Source organism: Acanthopagrus latus, chromosome 21 (genome assembly GCF_904848185.1).
Source record: "Acanthopagrus latus isolate v.2019 chromosome 21, fAcaLat1.1, whole genome shotgun sequence".
NCBI lineage: Eukaryota > Metazoa > Chordata > Actinopteri > Spariformes > Sparidae > Acanthopagrus > Acanthopagrus latus.
This window is the reverse complement of record NC_051059.1, coordinates 2,254,523-2,276,390: the sequence shown is the minus strand read 5'-3', so window position 1 is coordinate 2,276,390 and position 21,868 is coordinate 2,254,523. Positions and strand designations below refer to the sequence as shown.

The 21,868-nt window shown below is 38.1% G+C and overlaps 1 protein-coding gene across 8 annotated transcripts in view; it reads right to left on the bottom strand.

Annotated features, from left to right (window-relative positions):
- Window positions 1-3,618: 3,618 nt before the first annotated feature.
- LOC119011321 (disks large-associated protein 1-like) overlaps window positions 3,619-21,868 on the bottom strand; it is a 115,320-nt gene continuing 97,070 nt past the window's right edge. For 5 of the 8 annotated variants that reach the window (XM_037084335.1, XM_037084334.1, XM_037084336.1 and 2 more), the window contains 10 exons: window positions 21,399-21,524; window positions 21,079-21,234; window positions 19,762-19,844; window positions 18,452-18,497; window positions 17,040-17,321; window positions 16,145-16,277; window positions 15,640-15,731; window positions 14,283-14,435; window positions 13,977-14,012; window positions 3,619-11,861 (listed from right to left, as the gene is read on the bottom strand). In XM_037084335.1, coding sequence (XP_036940230.1) covers window positions 11,637-11,861; window positions 13,977-14,012; window positions 14,283-14,435; window positions 15,640-15,731; window positions 16,145-16,277; window positions 17,040-17,321; window positions 18,452-18,497; window positions 19,762-19,844; window positions 21,079-21,234; window positions 21,399-21,524 — 1,332 coding nt within the window. In that variant the 3' untranslated portion in view covers window positions 3,619-11,636. The other 3 variants (XM_037084339.1, XM_037084337.1, XM_037084340.1) reach the window with 3 other exon arrangements.

The following is a 21,868-nucleotide window of genomic DNA, read 5'->3' as shown; positions in this document are numbered from 1 at the left end:
GCTGTTGAAGGAGCTTAACATGATGTTTTTTTTTTTTTTTGTGTTTTTAAAAGGGGGAACTATTTAAAGCGTCGCTAAATCAGCTTTTGCAGCTCAGTGATCTCCCATTTATAAACACTGTATATTAGTTTAGATATTTCACGTTGTTCGTGCTGTTATGGTTATTAAAAATTATACCTACCCACTGACTCACTTCTCCATAAGCTTCTGTACTACTGCGACTTTTAAAGAGCTAAATCGTGTGTGCCTAATCACATAAGAGGCATACATCCACACAAAGATCTCTATCCACATGGCAAATGAACATAGAGAACAACAGGCACAGATGAAAGAACGTACCAACAATGCACAGAAAGCAGAATTAGGCAACTGGGCAGTTGCTTTGACTTTATTTTGCCCTGGAATTTGCCTATCATGCTACCTTTGTTTGTCAGATTAAAAATGATTTAATCTGTATGTTGTTATTTTTGTTTTAACTCATTTAGTCTCCACAAATGCTAGAATTAACTTGATTTTCATTGACATTGACAGTCAGTGTGTTGCACCACTTCTGAACCAAACCCACTGTGAGGCCATTTTAAGTTTAAGTTTGCATAAATTCACAATTTGGTTTTAAGCTGTTAAACTAGAGTGTTAGCGTTCATCCCATCCCATCCAGTGTACCAGCTCAACCCCACACAGATGATGTAAATGACGTCTTTCCGAATCAATTTGGCATATCTGGGCTTCCGAAGACTAAGATTACACCAGACAAGCTGTTTTTATTTCATTATGTTTTTTTTTTTTTTAGTTTTGCCTTGTTTTACTGTGAAGCTTCAGGAAGATTTCACCTGATTTTTCATCCACACAGGGGTGAGTGGATGATGACCAAATTAAAATTTTTGGGTGAACTTATCCTTTAATATTTGAGTTTGAAGGTTTTATAGCAGCAAACACTTCAAACTGGACATCACAAAAGTGTTTCCAGTCGGCTGCTCTGACGTCTCAGTACAACACATAATTAAAAGCTGTATTCATGCAACAATGCACACACACACACACACACACACACACACACAGAATATTGTGCAGTAGGCAAATAAATTCTAACCAGTGCTGATCACTCACATCCTCCCGGAATATTAATCCCGTCCTCATGAGGTTTAACATAACTTCATGGATGCTGCACTTAATGCCATCACTGGTGTGTGTGGTTGAAACGACAGCATCTTCTAGTTTGAAGGTAAGATTCCTCCTTATCAGCTGTTAAATGTTGCTGTTGTGAAGATAACTGATTCAATATTTCAAACAATAGGCTGCTAAAGGACAATGCCATCTAATGTAGAACGCAACAACAAAACAAGTTAAACAGATCAGAGACTGACATCAGAGAGAAATACGGTTCTGAATATATTTTGTGAATGCACGGTTTTTCTAACTCATGGAGAAAATGAAGAGCTAAATACTGGATCCATCTGTCTGTTTTGTGGTGCTGGGGTCCCTCTGGAGGACAATCGGTTTAATCCTGCAGTGAGTTATTTACTCCTCAGTGCATTACCGCCATCATGTGGTTACAGGGGAGAACATGTTCAGATTTAGGACGCATGCTGACGTTTGCATCTCGTTTCAGCACCTTAACCGACCATCTCTATACTGCCATTCAGAGAGTGGCATTTTAGTGGTGCAGTAAAGAGAACTTTCTCATTCCAGCAACTGACCCCTAACATATAATCTAAATAAGAGCAAAGTTACCCCATAATCCATCTGAAAGACCAGTGTCGATCTTTCCCCAACCACCAATGTCAGCAGGCAGTTTCCACTTTAGTGGTGGGAATATCAAAATATAGTTGCTTCCTGCTTCCTGCCTGTCAGGGTGTCATGATAGTTAAAGCTTTTGGGGGGCTGCTGTGGGGAGGATTTAGAATTTCTTAACTGCAAAATAAAATGAAACATTAATTATAAAATGTCATAAAAAGCAAATTCAGCAAATATACATAATTGTGGTAATTCTAACTGGTCTAAAACAGGAAGAGTTTAGTCTGATTTGATGTCAGATAGTGGAAAAAAAGGTTATATGTCTTTTTATACAGTGCATGTACACTTCTGGTTTCAACTGTATATAGCACTTTTCAAATGAAGCCAAAGCATGGTATAAAAACAGGTTTAGAGACTAATGCACACCAACTGCAATAAGAACGAAAAGTAAAAATAATAAAAGATAAAAAAAAAAACAGGCAAAATAAAATATTGCACGAAAAAATGTATTAAAAAAGTTTATTTAAAAAAAATATTAATAATAATCTTGCAGCAGAATTTTGAATTAATCGTGGCCGATTTATTGTCAAGAGCATTACAGTAATCAAGCCTGCTGCTTATAAAACTGTCTGAGTGACGTCTCTGTGCTGCTCAGAGAGGGGAAAAAGCCTCACGTTGGAAATGTTTTTTAAATGATAAAAGTCTGGGTCAAAGATCACTCCAAGATTTCCAGCTTCTTGGCTTGGTTTACGTCTCGTTCACGTAGTTTGGAGGCCAGTTTCTCTCTCTGAGGCTTGGAAACAATAACTAATGCTTCTTTTTTGTCCTGGTTGAGCTTGCAAAGGTTCTGTAACAGCCAGACCTTAATATCTAAAATACAGTAAAAAGAGAGTCAATTACACATTTATTATAGATGTGTCACTGTTTTTTGTGGTTATGCAATCTCTGGCTGTTCCACCTAGGTGTTGAGGACCAACTCTTAAAGTGGGGAGATTCCTTAAGGACATGTCCAAAGCAAATCTGATGACAAACTGCTGTGATATCTTATTTTGGCATGTGGGACTGACTGACCTATAGACAGTGATATCTTTATTTAAAAAAGTAACGATTGAATTGTTCATTTCCTTATGTTTGATACAATTGTTTAACATCCATAACATCTTCGATAAATATCTTGTACACATTTTCTCATATTTAATTATTGTGGAGTCAGTACATAAAGCTACTATGTTGATCCCTGTGTATACGCTCTTGTGCTTGTGATATATGAACATACATACAGTGTGTGAACATTAGTTTTATATACTGATGAAATAAATGTTTTGAATAAAAATGAGTGTCATGTCTTTTTTCAAGATACAGTGGTACACTGTAAAAAATATGAGGCAGATTTGAACTGGACGAAACCGATTCTGCAGATTATCTAAATGTCCAATTATATCTAATAACATTTTGCTTTAAATTCTTTATCTGACCCTTTTGATGGGTTTGATGTGTTTGAAGGTGATTTACTATTTATTTATCTATTTATTCATTTATTTGGCATAAAGCAGTTTGGACGGTTCTATACAAATACAGCTGCCCCTCCTTGTTTTTTCTATCCACTTGATGTCTCCAAGAATTATCTTCTCCACCTTGGAAACTAATCTAATCCATGCAAACCATGTGTTGTAAATATATGGAAGAGGATTAAATCCACAGAAAACACATTGAGTTTTTTTCCCATCAACAGTCTGATTTAAAAGTTAGAATTCTGACTTTCATCTCTGAATTCTGATAACGACGAATTTGAATTCTGAGGGGGAAAAAAATATTAGACGTCTGACCTTAATCTCTTCCTCCACTTCCAGTGATACAAATAGGTACAGACATCTGTCATGGTAGAAGAGTTGATAGTTAATTTTATTATGGGTTTATCAATAGTTATGGACATATAATCATCTCTTTACAATACAACATAAGATCAGAAGAGCATGACAGACCACTTCAACAGAATCTCATAGTTTTAAAAAAAATCAATAAATAAGGGCGTAAATAAACCAAATACATGTTTTCAACTGAGATATAGATTCATAAGTACTAATATTGTGTCTGCATGCGTCATGAAACATCCTCAACTATTTTCTGTACAAACACAGGAGATCTGTCGTATGTATGAGCTGAGAGTTCATATACAGAATGATTCTATGAGGCTACTAGACCGTACTGAGGAAAGGCCTGACATAGAAAACAAGGGACTCAGGAAGCACTTTATAGAGACCTCACACACCCACAGTGCATTTTCAGTTATGGTCATATATACATATGAAATGCATACAAACTTGATAACAAATAGACTCTCGCACACACACACACACACACACATTTGAGTAACAGACAACCACGTCTGGGAGACCCTGATTTTATAGACGTTTCCCCTTTCTTCCTGAGGAAAACAAAGCACACAAAGCTAGCTCAAGCGTACCATTGGTTGAAATTACAGCAGCATTACATCCAAGGCGGTGCTATGGAAGTCCAGGACTGCCAACTTTAAAAAATGTTAAATCATTACAAAAGTTCAGTTGTATTTTCCATTAGTGCATTTATTATGTATGACTAAATTTAAAGCTCAATTAAAAAAATGTGTTCAACTTTCATGTTATAAAATCTCTAATCAGTGCCAGAATGTTTTGATATTTCTATTGAAGAATTGTGAGGCATACCAGGAGAAGCTGATAACGACTGTAAAAATTGATGTTTAATGTTTAATATTTTCAAATTGGAAAAACAAAACCAAACATATACAATTTGGCCCTTTAACTAATTACCTTAAGAAAATACTTTTTTTTAATTTCATTTTCTAAACAAAATGACTTTTTTCTTCTGTATAAAGTTGTATCTCATTACAATTTGCAGAATAAGCTAAACTTAGGTAAGTGCACTCAAATTCAGCTTGTCTGACATTAGTCCAAAGAGCGTGCCTATTTCTAAATAACTCATTCTTAAACCTTTTCTTATTGTAAATTCAAGTTTGCAATTTCCTTTTCTAATTTTGGTGGCACAATTTTGGCCAATTTGGAAACATAACCTCCATTTTCCATCACATTTTATTTAAGAGTTGTGCAATTTTTCGAGTGATATGTGAAATCATTTGTCAAAGGAGTTAATCTTTTTTTTGGCAGTCATTTCATATATTCACATGTTAATTTAATTAATGACACATTCACAAATTAACATTTACATGAAAAAAATGTCAGTTTGATTAAAAAAAAAAAAAAAAAAAGTTTTTCAGCATTGGCAACCCTGATCCTCCACAGATTTAGTCACATTTGTCTTTTTTGACACCACAGATGTAAAGTTTGGCCATTAACTGGCAACCATTTTGTATCTGAGACAAGGAAGCCAGGTGTTCTACTCTAATGAGAGTCATCGTGTCTGAATGTTTTCATTTTAAACGATTCAAGATCCTGATATAGAGACTTAAGATTCCCTATGTGCTTATCTTCCTGTTTCCCCTGGTTCTCATTCATGTTATGTTGTTTCTGCTCTACTGTTCCTCCCAAACACACAGACAGTAAGCTTGCTACTGTAACACTAAAAAAAATGATTTAATAAATGGTAAATGTAAAAACAAAACTTTCAGCATCTGTATGGCCCTTTCCTCATGATAAGAAGGGTACTTCACATTGAATATGGCTCACTGTCATTGTCACTGTCATCATCATTTAAACACAGAGGTAATCTGCTCCTGTACAAAATTACATGCCCTCCCCATACACACACACGCATAACTAATTTTTACAAAAGAAGAAAATAAATACAGAATACTTTCATCAACAACACATCATCATCATTATCATCATCATCATCATCATCATCATATTAGAATAGTCTACAGAATCCTGTAAATTCTACCCTTGATTTCCAGAGTCTTGATCTGGAGAAATGAATGGCAGTTATATCAGAGGTCATCACAATAAATGTTGTCATAAGTAGTAGTAGTAGTAGTAGTAGTAGTAGTAGTATAGTATAAATGGTATTATCACAGATAAACATTTAGTGGCTCAAAGAAAATCATCTTGGCCGCAAAGATGTTTTCTTTGACATTGTTGAAGCCAGGTGTGGAGTTGAACTATGGAATATGAACTCCAGATGGATTTGTAATGTCTTCTTATGGTACTTTATTACTCTGATCAGAGAGTCTATTAAAGTGTAGCAGTAACTGACAGCAGTTTCTCATCTGTACTGCGCTTTGATTCACCTCTGTGACCAAAGTCAGTCCTCGGTTGGTGTGTTCACTGTATGAACATACAGATAGTGATAATTCCAAGCTAAATACAGGTATGTTTGGTGTGCTTTTTAATTGCTTCTTGCTTGTTTCTTTGCTTGACCTGTGAGTTTTTTCTTCTTCTTTGGATTAAAGGGGCACTCCAGCCATTTAGTTTTTCATTTGCATTAAAGTGGGGGGACAAATCAAAAAAAATCCTACAGGATCCTACATTTCCCATAATTTGCAACTTGTGAGACTCACACTGCTTGGACAATGGGACACAAATCTTTCGAACTCTACATCACCAGTTAGTTACAAAGGCGTTTTTTGTAACCTGCAGTCTTTGATGACAAACTGAGATAACCCTGATGAAATCACTGTGACATCGTTCAAAGACACAGAAGACATTTGTTTTTTCATAGGATGAGTGAGTGTCATGAAGATTTCAGGATACGATTTATAATTGTGTTGGACTTATAATGCTCAGATTTTAAACTATGCTAATATTAATTGTAAGAATGATATTTAAATATACCATAATGTGTGCGATCATGATCATTTGAAGCGGTAGAGGCATATATTACAACACTTTCTTATTCCCAACTCATCAAATATGGCAGCTTGGTCATTGGCCTTGTACTATGATGCTCTTGCTACCCTATTCTAGTGTCAGTCTTGGACGTCAAGTAAAATGCTGCTTGCTAACAAGCAGTTTACTTATTATGACCTCACTATGACTTTTATGCTGTTATCACCGTCACAGTTTGGTTAGGTTTAGGGTTCAAATAACAATGTTCCATCAACAGTAATGGAGTGACGTAAGTACATGTCTTACATAACATAAGTTACATCAATTACGAATGTTAAATGACTTATTTACGAGAAAAAAACTAATCACTCTTGACTCTGAGTCACAAGTGGCACTAGAGGAGTAGCTACACTGTCAGACCTAAATGTGTGAGGCCACTGACCATGCTGCTCCAACTTAACGCACTGGGGGTGAGAACAGGCTGTACATTACAGGTCTGTCTGGTTAGTAAGTTAAATTTCATATTCTAGAGAAATATATAGAGCAGTGGTATCGTTGCTTGCATAGTATCCAAGAAATTATTTTTCCTTTTGGTGATTTATGCAGAGGAGAGAAAAAAGTCAATAATGTTGCGGAAAAATTCACATACCAGATCCCTGAATCAAAAAACGGAATGTCTTTTTATCGACTTTGGACTGCTGAACGCATGTCTTTAAAATAAACACAAACAAATAAAGCAAAGATACATTTTAGTTTTGTGACTTTAACCAAAACAAGACTATTTCAAATTGTATTTCTGTCATCCAGCCACACTGTCTTTCAGGTGACTAATGCACAAGATTGATGGCGAAGCAAAGTTTTGTCATCCAGTCCAGACAAACACTGTGATTCATGAAAATGACACACTCACAGACAAAAACTTATTATCAACTGCTACTTAATTCCAATGATAAACCTCTCATCTCTGGAAGTCTGTAAACCTTTTCTTTATGGAACGGTGCAATGGTTTCCATTCTTTCACTTCTTTCATACACAGGAACAAAGATAAAATAAATAAATAAATAAATAAATAAAAAACATTTGCCCCTGACAACAGCTCCTTAAGGGTATAGTCAAAATGAGTTCAAAGAGACCAGTTATGGCAAACCTTCAGCACACTCTGAGCAGTTGACTTAAGTCGCCCATCACAGGATTTCTATGCAACTGAGAGCCTGGTCACACTTACTAAAAAAGATCAAGGTACAAACATTTGCAAATCAGCATGTTTTGTTTTTTGAGTTTTTAGGCTGGACCAACCCCTCTTGCTTTTCTGTGTTTCATCATACTGAGTAGTTGACTGTTTTCACATTTAAATTGCTGTGGAATTCTTGTGAAAGGGCTCTGTAAATGAGCGGCAAAGACTCTCCTGACCTCTGATGAGGATACTGTATTCAGATACAGATTCCAAAATGAAGGAAGCCATCTTTTTAGCTCAGCAGATTCTTCATGTTTCATGGTTGGCATGTGTGTGATACAGCTAGCTTGTTGCTGATGGTGAACCTGTGCCACTGCCTGCAATCACATCGGAATGTGAGGGAATGTTTGTTGTGACCAGGCTCTCAGTAAGAAGAATACAGTTACCTCTCATTAACATTTGGAGCAGAATGTTTTACTCAAACCTGCCTCCTGCTGCAAAAACCATTGCATCAGTGTAAAAAAGTTTAAATTATTATACAGCAGATAAAAGTGTTACGCTGTTTTAAAAACTGGTCAAAAGATGCACTGTAATCTGTTGTGTAATTGGTAATACTGAAACAATACTTCTGAAAATCATTCAATCTGCCATTTTGTTCAGAAACCTTTGAATTAATCCCAGGTCCCTTTATGCTCTTGTTTGTCATCTACTGGATTACTACTACTGGCTAGATTTTCAGCCCTTTTTGTCTGATGGCTTTATAACAACAAGAGACATACAGCTTTGATATTTATTTCTTTTTTAACAGCCAGAAGATCATATCTGTCTTATTACCAGTTTCAAATTACAATCTTTTTACATCTAAAAGCATGGAGGACTGATACTGCCCAAATAAAAAAAAAAGAAATAAATGTCTCAATTAATAAGTTAGATTATTATTATATTAAACGCACCACAAATATTACTAACAATAAATGTAGGGATTGCTTTATTTACAGAAGCCATAAATTGATATTTCTTTTTGCTGCTATATTTGCTGACCTATTTATTAAATTCTGTATTTGTTTATTTCCCTATTTGTTTTAAAAAAACAATAACAAAATAATCATAATAAAGCAAAAATAAATACACAAATTAATACAGAATTATAATGTCACATTTCATAAAGTAATGCCTTCATTTATTTCTGATATAATCTTTGGTGCATTTATTGGCATAAAATGTAATTATTGGGCCATTTATTCATTTTAAGTCTCAGGCAGTTTCAGTCCTTCATAGACAAGGCTTGTCTTATTATCTATGTGTTTATCCAATGAAAAACACTGTATTTAAACATCATTAAAATAAAAAAATCTTCATCATACAACTAGAGGAGCTACTTCAGAGATGCCATGAGATGTCTCATTCCATCCAATTAATCATTGGGTCTTGTGTTATATAATAAATCTTTGAGTATTAATTTAAAAGTCACTATCTCAACTAAGTATTGCTTAAGTGTAAATGTACCCTGTAAAAGACGAATCATCTTGGTATCCAAGAGGGAGAAGGGACGTTAGGATCAAAACAAAGAGGACAGCCAGTGTGTGACCCATGCACAGTCGGTGATCATCCAAACGCCCAAAGCAGACAATTTCCCAGCATGATAGGTACTGTTCCCCCAATAACACAGTGTCTCTGACAGTATCAGCACTTAATAATTCACTTGATGGCTTTCTGTGTGACACAAGCAGGGTTAAAATTCTGTTTATTTACAACCGTAATTTTTGTAGTTTTGGTTATTGAAAACTTAAGTGTTAAAATAAAAAAGGGGCATGAGCCATCTGACAGTTTTAAAACAAATCTCCATTTTGATTTTGAACAAGATTAGAAAACACTGTTAAAAGCTGTCTGATGGCTTCTATTTGTGCCCCTTAAGAGTCCTTGTGAACCAATAATAGAGCTGTGAAACATAAAAGTGATCGTAATAATAATGATCGGGGGGGGCTCATATGTTCAATAAAGAGCTGATGTGGTGTGGAGATAGACAGGAGAACGAAAGATAAACAGTGATCATGGCGTTCTCTTCTCCAGAGGGAAGAGAGAAACACTGTTTTTATATTACAAGCCTGCAGTGTTCATACAGCCACAAGACCTGAAAGAATTACCTGTGAGTGCTGATGTGTGCAGTACACTTATGTGAGGGTTTTCATATGACACAGGGTAATGATTGTGTGTCTACTACTGCGTGCGTGTGTGTGTGTGTGTGTGTGTGTGTGTGTGTGTGTGTGTGTGTGTGTAAGGTTGTCCATCACTCCTGTACATGTACATGTTTGTGTAATATTACAAGACCCAAAGACAAAACCTTCAGCATCTACAAAAAGTCAAACCTGAAAACAATCCTCCACCTCTGTGCAGCATCAACATGTTTCATCTTTTGTGGACTCTTGGGTGCACAAAGCGTCTTTGACACCAGAGGCGTGCTGGATGACATCCACCCTACTGCCAGTATTCAAAGCTTCAAACAAACTAGCTTATGTGACCATGTCTAAGAACTTCTAACTGTTCTACGCTCTTCATCATAGTTTTCCCCTTGGTGCATCCCATTGCCCCGCTGATCTTGTATTCAGAAACTCATAGATGATCCAACAAGGACCTTATTTTAAACATACCAATGCCGTAAAGGGGTAATTTGTAAAATATAGCCAGAAACTGAGGGTAGTTAAAAAAACTACAGGGGAGAGCATAACCATTTACTGATGCTCACTATATTCTTTGCCATTGCTCTATTTTGGCTGCAGTGACTAGCTGCTCTTAGAGAGTAGCTTAGATAGCCATGGAGCTAAGTGGCCCTATTAGCTGATGGGAGTCTGACATAATACGATTGGATAGTGAACCCACAAATAGCCTATTCAGTCCAATAAGAATGCATGCCAAAAACACTTTTAACTTCTGGGTTTACTTTGTGGTTATGCCACTCACTGAATATGCGCTGCAGTGCTTCTCCCGCTCAGGCCATAGAGCTTACAGATTATTTTGTTTATGTATTAGAATAAGTAGCAAAGTCATCGCTCGCCTGCATCTCCCAGCTGAAACTAAGGGGGCTATCAGGCCAGCACCTGTTGTGGTACATAATGGTATTAGGAGACATGAGAGGATTGGGCTAGCTGGTTAGCATGCTAACTGCAGCAGACATCTCCTCAGTAGACATCACTGTACATAGATGTTTTTGACATAACATCTACACTGCTGTTTCACACTCACATTTTTTTTAATATATAAAACTCTGTCCATATCTTACAAATTGCCCCTTTAACACTAACCAGTGCAGTCTTTCTCTGACCTTAACCAAGTTGGAGACAACAAGGTTGCTGCTTTAACTCTTCTGATCATGATCATGAGAATGCTCAGAGTCAAGATCTAAGAAAATATGGAATTTAATGTGGCTGAAGCTAGATCATCTGGGTTTTGTTTCAACCCAATTAGGGAGTGATTTTGTCTAATGATGGGTCCACATGTTATGGAGAACACTGAGGGTGTGGCTTTACAAAATGTGATAATTGCCCTCAACTATTAGAGTGTATTCCAATGCAGCACTCCGACAATACCGATACGCCGCCTGTGTATAAATTTTGGGCCTACACTATAAAATCTTGGTGGATCAAAGGTTTGGACAGCTCTGCCAGGTTATGGCCAATTGATTCAGTCATTCAGTCATTTTCATTTTTCAGTTTCATTTGTAGAAGTTTACAGCCTGACATGCTTTCATTCTGTGCTGCTTTGTGAACAGTGGTGCAGCTATATCTAAAACAAAAGTGCAATGAGTCAAGTCATAAGATGTGCATATCCAAACAATGCATCTAATTCAGATACACCCCTACTGTGCGTTGGTGTGGACAACCATACATTTTTTTGTTGTGTTGTGTTTAGTGTAGTACTGCTTGTCAGCCCTGTGTGTGCCCCTGGTAATGTCCTCATAGCCGTGTCTGAGCCTCAGGTATGTAGATCTCAATGCTGTCAGCGCTCTCCGTGGCTGAGTTTTGCCGTACGGACGCAGCTCTTTTGGCAGCCATCAGGCGCTTCCTGGCCTCCTGCCGCTGTTTCTCTGAGCTCTCCAGTGAACGATCTCTGGCCAGAGGCGGGTGGTGGTGGGGGCCCTTGGGTGGCTTTTTTGGCACTGGAGGTGGAAGACGCCTCTCCTGGTGGGAGAGGACGGTGAGGGGAGGGAGGGGAGAACATTTCAGGAAAAAGACAGACCTATATTTCTGTGTGTGTGTGTGTGTGTGCGTGTGTGTGCATGTGTGCATATATCTGTGAGGCCCATTGGTACTGCCACCTTTAATGCACTAGATGGTAACATATAATAACCATCATTAATAAACAGTAAATCTAAAGTTGCACCATTTCTAAATACATTGTTTATTGGGAAGTTGCAACCAATATTTTAACAAACATTTTCAACAGCTGACAATTAGTTTATAAAGTATTTCATAGTAAACTACAATCTCACCATTTATTACTGATGGTTATTACAAAGTGATACCCAGTTAGCCTTTGTTTCAATGTATGCCTGTGCACTTGTACATGACCATGCACACTCTAAGTAAAGAGGTGGTAAGCTGAATTTGACATTCTGCATTATTATTTTTTGATCATCTTCCATGATTTCTTACAACATAACATATCGAATCACACACTGTTTCAGTGACACTGCAGCTACTTCACATGCTCTTATTTTGGAAACTTTCACAACAAGTGTTGATTCACACATTTGTTTTCCAAGAGGATTGTTTCCATTTTCTCTGCTAAACAACATCAGTGTATGCTAATATGCAATCTACTGTACATTACTGTCAAACGTGTTTGTGTGTGACATGACCTTAAACAATCTGAAGCTTTCAAATGCATCAATAACTTTTTTTAATCACTAGTTTGACATATTTGGGTTTTATTTTTCTTCCAATTTGTTTGTTTCAGTGTTAATGTAAATCTCTCTGATTGTATCTCCCCTGCTCTGTGTGAACTGTGCCAATGCTGAAAAATGTATCTGTGGAGAAGAAACATTCTCTATCTTTACACTGATGGCTACGACACACACAACAAAAAGCCACACATATTAAGGCGGCTGCAGGCGTCAGAAAGAAGGAAAGCAGAAAGGAAGGAAGGAAGGAAGGCCAGAAGGAAGCATGGAGTGATGGATGGAAAGACAGACATGATGGATCCATGGAGGCCCAGAGGTGTCAAGGCCCTGTGGTGTTGTTGGCATTGCAGTTATGCTGATTGATGCGTGGCTTTTTGCAAGCGCCTTCACTGTTAACACAAAAAAAGCACAAGAAAGAACAAAGACAACAATGAGAGCAAATGAGGAGGCCAGCAGAGTCAGTATTCACAATGATGCAAAGCCACAACAGATACTGCCAAAAGAGAGCAGGCAGAAGACATCTGAAAGAGACTCACAGATACACTTATAGATATGCAGAAGCAAGAGTATCTGTAACACCATAGAGACCAAGCCAGACAAGCATGCATGAACTCTACCATGACAGGAGGTGATAATGTAAGATTAAAAAAAAGACTTTTTGCTTCCTTCGTGGTCATGTAGGTATAAATTGAGTGTGTCTATTTTTGTTTCCTTACAACATTAATTCACCACCAAACCCCCGTTTAAAGGCAGAGTCAGGAAACTGTGCACAGATTGGATCTGTCACAATGACTGCTGTCACTATTGCATGTCAAACAGTAAACTTCCAGTAACAGCAGGTGCAACTGCAATCTAATTATTGGCTAATAAAGAGCTTTAGAGTGCAAAGGACATGTGTTAAGTTAAACAATTGTTTGTCAGTTTGTCAATTTGTGTCAGACTATGATTAGAGGTATGTCAAACTGGTCACCAGTCATCAGCAATTAAAATAAAATCACTTGCTTCATCCAGCTGAATTACTCTTTGAAAATACAGCAAAAAGACAGCTATGGACATCAAGCTGGCATATAGAAACCAGTGTGGTATCCACACGAACTGCACAGGATATGTCTTTGGCTGATTATTATAAGGCATAGTTATTCTGTCATGTTATGATGTATTCTGATTGCATCAGATGTGGGAGGGCATTTACAAAATTATGCGTTACATTTGAATCTTAACATGTGGTAAGAATGTTTCTTTTTACTTTTGAAGTAATTTCATTTGCTGTATCTTATCTTAAGTTTTAAGTCACTAATGGCATCATGATTGTTCCCACCCTAGTGGTGGAAGATTATTGTCTGAACACCAACACACATGTCATTAGGGTGGGACCTATATAAAACATCAGTACCTGTCCATGAGTATGGTTGTTGATCTGAAAGAAAGCCTGAGGACCAGAAATACCATCAGATTAAAAACAGAAAGGCACACAGATTTTGCAACTCTCTGATATGCTTTCTGGATGTAGCAGCAATCAAGGTACAAAACTTAATCCTAATTTTGTGACACTTTGTTGCTAGAAAATGTTGGGTCAGGAAAGATACATTCTTGTTGAGCTGGCATCGTCCCCCAAAATTGAGTATCCTCTGGCCTAAGTTCCTTTCAGATCATGGTCAAGCAGTCAGCCATGCGTCATACTGGATGCTTGTGTTTGTACCTTTCTCTCAGGTGGATCCAAGGGTCTCCAGTTGTTGGCTCTGAGCTGGTGAAGCTCATCAAATTTGAGGCTTATGTTCTCGATTGAAAGCTGAAGCATATCCCAAAATCCAGCCAGGTCTGAGGAAACAGGTCGAGGGTGGGCGTTGGGGTTCTATTACAGTAGAGACAGGTGGAGAGAGAAAAAAATCCAGGTAGCAGAAAAATGAATGAAATTAGCTTTATATATTCGGTCACCTTCAGCTTTGTTTGGAGAGCAGCAAAAACATGTTAGCAAAATAATATAAAATACAAAACATGATATGTGTATCTAATTACTGGTGTATTAAAAGTGAGAAGTTTTGTCAACTTTATCTTAGCCCCCTGAAGGGTATATTTCATATTGCTGCTCAGTATGTTTTAATGTCCTCAGATAGCTAAAGAGCTATTCACCCAATATGCAACTGGGGAAACTGTTTTAATTAACTTCAGTGAATGAAGATCTGCTACACCAGTACCCTCTAGGGATCATGAATATCTGTAACAAATTCCATCCAACCATCCAGCAGTTATGGAGATATGACAGTCTGGGCTGACCTACCGACAGTCTAACAAAGCCATCAGCTAGCATGGCTGAGATATTTATAAAGATTTAGTGCCCCCTTGTCCCTCAGTACAGAGTCAATAAAATCTTTTATGTCCCAATGAAATGGGACTATTGTTCAAGACCCTCGTACGTCATCAGCTGTTGATTGTGCTTATGATGCGACAAGACATTTCTAATATGCCAACTTCTGCTGTGGTGATTTCCCTTGTTTTACCATGCCAATCCTTGTACATATCAAGTCATCAAATAAAAAAGAGCACTACTTCATTACATGACAACTAGTGGTGCTTTATAGGCTAAAATTAGCAACCCGTGCTACTTACCTGCCATTCTGCACTGATAATAGAGGAGCTATTTGTAATTTCCAGCCACCTGTTTCATTTGGTTCTATGCAAATTCATTCATTCATTCAAGTTGTTAAAATGGCAGAGACAGAAATCATTTCTACTGTTTGTGTTTATTTATCCATATATTCACTATCCCCCAGTTGCATTATCACATTCTTTTACTACAAATACGCGTGAAATAAAACTTCTTATACTTTCATATAAATTTCTGTGAACAGTTCATTCTATTAGTGTAACAAACACAGGTCTGTGTAAGCAGCCATACTGAACAACCACTGTCACCCACAATTTGATTGAAGCTGCCAGTGGTAGGGGCGAGGGTGTAGTGGGACTGGGCATTTGTGTTTGATATCTAGAGGGTCAAAAAACTGATTATCAAAGTAGGCATCTGGAAAAAGAAATGAGTGAGGGTGTTCCAGACTCACCAGATTCTCCTCACACAGCTCCCTGAACTGTTGGAACTTCTGGGATATCAGGAGCTGAGCACTTCCTATAGCACTCCTCATCTTTCCGAGGACTATAAGCACAGACACAGACAATCTGTTCTTGAGAAAGTGCACACAACTGTTACAGCACATGTTGTTTTCTTGCTTACCAAGGACACAGCATCTAAATATTGTGCTGATATATAATCCATGATCTGTGGTTGGTCTTGGCGCATGATTTGTCTTTAACACATGACAACATAACTGACAAAAGGTTTAGTGCCCCGTATCCTATATATGTATAGTGTGTAGTATGTATATTGGCCCTTATCCTATTCTGCAGAAGGTGACTTGATGAAGCAGCTAAAGACACAACACATTTTAATAGGACTTATAATTTTAGATGTGTAGAGGTAATTAAATGGTACCTTTCCTACATCGCAACACACATCCGTAGAACCTACACATGATACACACACACACACACACACACACAAATACATACTATCTTCAGGCAGGGCATTCTCCCGCTGGTCGAGCTCCATCTGTCGACACCATCCCTCCAGTCGGTCAGTCTCTGCCTGCAGCAGCTTCAGAAACCAGCGTCCATCTCTCTGACACACTGACCGCTGCACCACCTGCCATTCAAACAATCGGATGTTCACAACATGTAGAGACACACCTGCAGAGGTAGTTTGTCTGTTCATTACAATGACAAAAACATATGATAAACATCACATATGCCTTAAAAGTTAATGCTACGTTACTTGTAGTGATTGATGTTATATCAGTTCGATATCAGTTCTATATCAGTATATATAGATATATAATTCTTTTCTACCACTGACCTTCACCAACTTCCTTCAATAATTTCTTTATCTAAACCATCAACACGTCTGATAGACCCAATCCCAACTAAGGAAGCTCTGCCTTTACTTTTCCACCTCAGTGCTTTACCTTGTACCACAGTCCTTTAAAATAGCTGCACATGCAGCGTAACTTCTTTGTAACTTCAGCTTTTTGTTTGCGCTTGTACCACTCAGTATACTTTTCACAATTTGTTTTAAGTATTGAAATTTGTTAAGCCTCATATCATCATTTAATGATGATTAATTGTGATATTGAAAAGAAATTGCTAAAGCTTTGATTGTAAATGATCCATATATTGTAAGAATTGGGTTGATTGTGTTCAAAGAGGCTTAAAACGCTCTATAGAGATGAACTGACCATTATAAATTCAGAATATTAATTAATGCAGCTTCAACAAGAACTTAGCTGTATGAAAAAGTAAAAACTGAGTGGTGTTAATAAGTGAGTATTTCTGGCATGATGACTGTAATTGTAAGAAATGAACGCTGTTGACAGTCTTCAGACCTGTCAATGAATCAGCTCCCACTTACCTCCAAAATAGAAGAGCTGTTGAAGTTGACATCAAGTGGGTCATCTGATACACTGTCTATCCAGGGATCTGGAGGGGGGAGGATGGACGGGTCAAAGCCTACATCCTCATATTCATCAGAGGCACAGGCGTGGTAGTGGTTCCCTGAGCCCTGGATGCTGACGGTGGAGGTGGTGGCATCGCGAGAATATTGCCGAGAGAGGGCACCAGATGACAGGACTTCCATGTCAGTGTCCGGGGAGTCTAGAGGGGTGTCCAGCATGTCCGGCATGTCCAGATCTGCCTGAAAGGATTAATAAATAATTCTCAGTAACTGATTAAATGAGCAGATTTTTTTTTGGAAAGTTTACATCGCTTCCGAATTATATTCCGTTTAATTAGATTGGGTAGAATTCCATTGCACTGCTGTGGGTCACTGTGTTCAATAGTCAAATTGATCCAAGCAGACTATCTATTCTGATCAGGTAGTGCATTATAACTGCCGCTCTGATGGCTAGTGTTAGTTAACATTACTTTTAAAAATAACTCATTACAAGATAACTGCCTTGAAAAAGTAATTTGTTACGTTACTGCTTAGAAGAGTATCATGTTAGAGTAGTTTGGAGTCACCAAAGATTAAAGCAAAACCTCTTTGCAACTTGTTGTGCGTGTGGGTTATATTTTCCAGACGGTTATTGTAGATGTACCTTTGAATGTATTAACTCTACTGTCATTTTGTAGCCCTCTTTACAGCCCACAATTGGTAAGTCTGCAACCTAATAATAGGAATGACAGATGCAATATAACATTTACATTTTTATTCTGCTAACAATCTGCCAGTGATCTGGGCAGAGGTGGAGGTTTCAGTGGAAACAAGACAACAAGCACTTCTCCTCTAGGCACAACTTGCATTTCACTGTGATGTTGTTCTTGTTCTTTTGGCCCAAAAATCTCTACTTCTCCAAACTGAAGCTGCACTGATCGGTGATTACGGTAGGGAATAGACTAACTATAGATATGTACTTTATATGACCCTACTTCAAAAAACACAAACTATCCCTTTAAGACGCTCTGTAGAATAGGTGACTGTTGGTTTGCTGTTTGTCCGTTCCGGGCTATTGTGGAAACATGGTGGTACAACATGGCAGACAATGTGAAAGAGGACTCACTCAATCTGTAAATAAAGGTTCATTCTAAGCAAAAAAATGTAATTCTTAGTTTTAGGTGATTATACATTAATGGGAATTTGAATGAATGAATATGATATTCCAATTCTGTCACTAAATGCTCCACACTGGACCTATAAAAATCTCCTTTCGAATCTTTCGGCCATTAATAAACAGTAAACAGACACGGAAAAGACTTAAGTGCCATGGAAGAGGCAATAATTTGAGCTGAGTCACTTGATATCAAACAGCAGCGGTGGGAGCTTACCTGTACAGCTGCTGTCACACTGTTGGAGCGCTGGAACCGACGATACCTGAAGGGGAAGACGAACAGTAAATATTTCACACCAAGATTTGTTTTCTTTGCTTCCACACAACAATTTCAAGATGAGAATCGAAGGATTTATTAGTAGCAAACTCATATTTCAGTGATGTTGGCCCTCTCAAAGTCTGGCTGGGGTCCTCTGAACATCCTAGCAGACAACTGTGGACCCTGACTGGTGATACTATCAGGAAGTGGAAAGAACACTCTGAAGTACTGAATCCAATCAGCATGTACTCTGTGGAGGATGCAGAGTTAACGCCTAAACCATCTTATCTCTACTCAACCATACCTCAGCATTTTTTTTAAACTACTTAAGCAGTTTATTGCATATAGCACTTCATTGTTTCTATATTTGCCCTTGTATTTTGATTGCATTTGTACTTAATGTACCCACTGCTGTGATAACCTATTTTCCCCTTGGGGATTCATAAAGTTATTTGTCCATCTTTCAGTCTATACCCCTGTCCAGGCCGCTGCAGGAGTATGGTTTCTCATGGCTGCCACTTTGAACCATTCAGTCCGCACATAAATTGAGTGAGAGCTGTGTCCATTTCTGTTGCTGCTGGATCATCTAGTTATCTTTTGTTTCTGAAATCTGCATGGATAGGGTCTCAAGGTGCACCATGGGTACTGCTCCTACTAGGTTGGGAGTGAGTTGTTACCCAGTTAGGGCAAATATTTCAAGGTCTTGCTCACAAGTGAGGGTACAACAGAGCATGAGTTTGAAAGGCAGATTGGTGCAACATCAACAGGTGTTTATACTGATCTTACATTGGACCACTGTGGTGAAAGGAGAGCTGAGCGTAAAGACGAAGCTATACACTATATATTTCAAGTTACTTGTGGATTTCTTCATATCTCCCAGGAGGAGCTGGAGGATGTTTTGTTTAGCATGCTGCAACAAGCTACCGAAGAACAGGTTAACAGTGACGCGCAGACACATTGATGTCTTTCACTGCATCCAGTTACTACTGGGCAAAGTCTTGCATGGATGAAACACGCTTCAATACAGTCCTACAGCAGAACACGAGGGTCAACATTCAAACTGAACGCCCATTCACTGCAAGAATGGTAATTCTTTAGATGTGCTACAGTAGCTACATTCACAGATATGTGGTTTTTTTTGCGTCCTCAAAAACCAAATGTCCAGCCTTGTTTGTGTGTTCTATATATCAAATGCTAAAGTATATATAGTGTTAGAGGTCACAAAAGAAAAAGAAAAGATGACGAATAAAGACACAAGTATGCCTCACCCTCTGTCATCCTCCACTTGCACCCCTACAGAGGTGAACTTGGATGGGTCCTCTGGATCCGGAATCTCCTCTGGTCCATCCACCTGCAAGAGACAGTATAAATCTGTCATAATCATGACAAATAATAAAATCAAAGTATGGAATATCAAAAACTGTGTTTGGCTTCTGTATGTCTAAAGTGGAGATGCGAGCGGCAATTGCAAGTACATGATTAAATCTAACAAATACATCATATGAAGGGCAGCACTGACTGATCTGCATCAGTCATATAGTTGAAGGATCATACTAGCCACACGTGCGCTGCTTTGGAGGGGCAAGAGTTTAATCATATTCTCACCACACCTTTTTATACTTTTTAGGAACTAGACTCTGCACTTCTCTTCCTCTGGTCTTCTTTGAGCCCATTTCTCGCTTCAGGTTTACACTGAAGGCTACTATTTGATAAAGTGTTGGACAAAGTACCAGCATCCATCTGGCCTGTTTCCTGGTCCATTTGGACTCATCAATGATCAATGTTGTTAATTTCACGGTCAGGGGTTATAATTTTTTGAGGATTGACTTTTTCAATGATGAGTGCATGTGAACACCAGGTGTTGCTTTTTCAAAGTATTCTTGATTTGGGGAGGGAATAGTGACTTGTAAGTAGAAGTTCATAAGCAGGAACATATATACTTAATGTCTAAAGCTGGGCTCATACTATAGGACAGTGAAATTGGGTTATGCAAATGGGGATATTATTAAGATTGTTATGCCATTTCTCTAATGTGATCTCAAATGTGAACAAATGGACAACTTGCTCTAGTAACGTTAAAAGTTTTCAGAGAGAAAAAAAGGAAAAGCAAAGAAACGAGTCTGGATGATAAAATGGTCGGTCAAACACTGGCAATATGGGTTGTCTACTGTTCAGTGAGAACAGGAGGTGTTGTTGATTTTATTATCTGTCAACAGTAGTATGCTAGCTAACATTAGTCTGAATATGAAGGATATCTCTCTCACTGGTTATTGTGAAACTACTGACGTGATGACCATCGCAGCCACTCAGATTTTGAATCCTCGATATCAAACATGTTTGATATTTATTGGTAAGCAACATTAGGCCCTAATATCTGGAGCACTTCAGAGGTTTAACACGAGATCTGTACCCTGCTCACATTACCAGATAATCTGGTCGGACCTTCGGGACCGACCAAGTTCTCTGCCCAGATTTCTTCTCTGACGGTTGGCAGGAGCAAATTGGGGTTAAATGTAAATTAAACTGTAAAAGAAACTCATTGCTTCTTTTGTTTCTCTTGATCTCCACAGCTGTCTTATAATTACCTGGATGCCTATGGAGAGACATTTGCCCTTCCTGAGTGCTTCTTTCCTGTAATCATCCCGGTGGTCCTCAACAACGGGCCTCCTTGTCAAAATTGGGGTAGGGGTGCTGACTGTCATGGTGCTGTTACTGACATGTTGGCTGGCAGGCCCATGGACCTACACAGGTCCAAACATTAAGTCCATTATGATTACAATATTCATAAAAACAATAAAACATATTCATATAAATAGAAATATTTTTGGGTGGCACAAAGCAAATGTTGATCTGTCCATTGACAATACACTTCACAATTAAAAAAAGGAATGAAAAAAGCATTAACCTGTGCATTAGCAGCTTCTATGGCAGCTGTCAATGCCTTCATGCTGTCAATGCTTTCTGTTGAGTTACTGAGCCCTGATTGGATGGTCATGTCACCTCTCGGTCCCTCCTCTTCCATGTATGCATCCTGGTCAATTTCAGAAATGGAACATTGCTTTCAAGACAAAATCGCATTATTCGCAACATAGCAGTGTAATAAACTCTGTGAGAATGAACTGTACTTTGAAAACTGGAAACTTTACATTCATAAGAGAGAGGATTTTTTAAGAGCTAGCTTGTTTGTTTTTAAGAGCTAGCTTGCCATAAATGAACGATACAACACAGGAGGGTCAACTCCTCAGGTCACGACTCTGCTGTCCACTTCCATCTGATGAGAAAAGTCATTCCTTTGAGGACAACAATGTGAACATCTTGTAATCCATCTATGTCAAACTGGAACAACCATCTTTGAACTATAAGAACACTCCCACA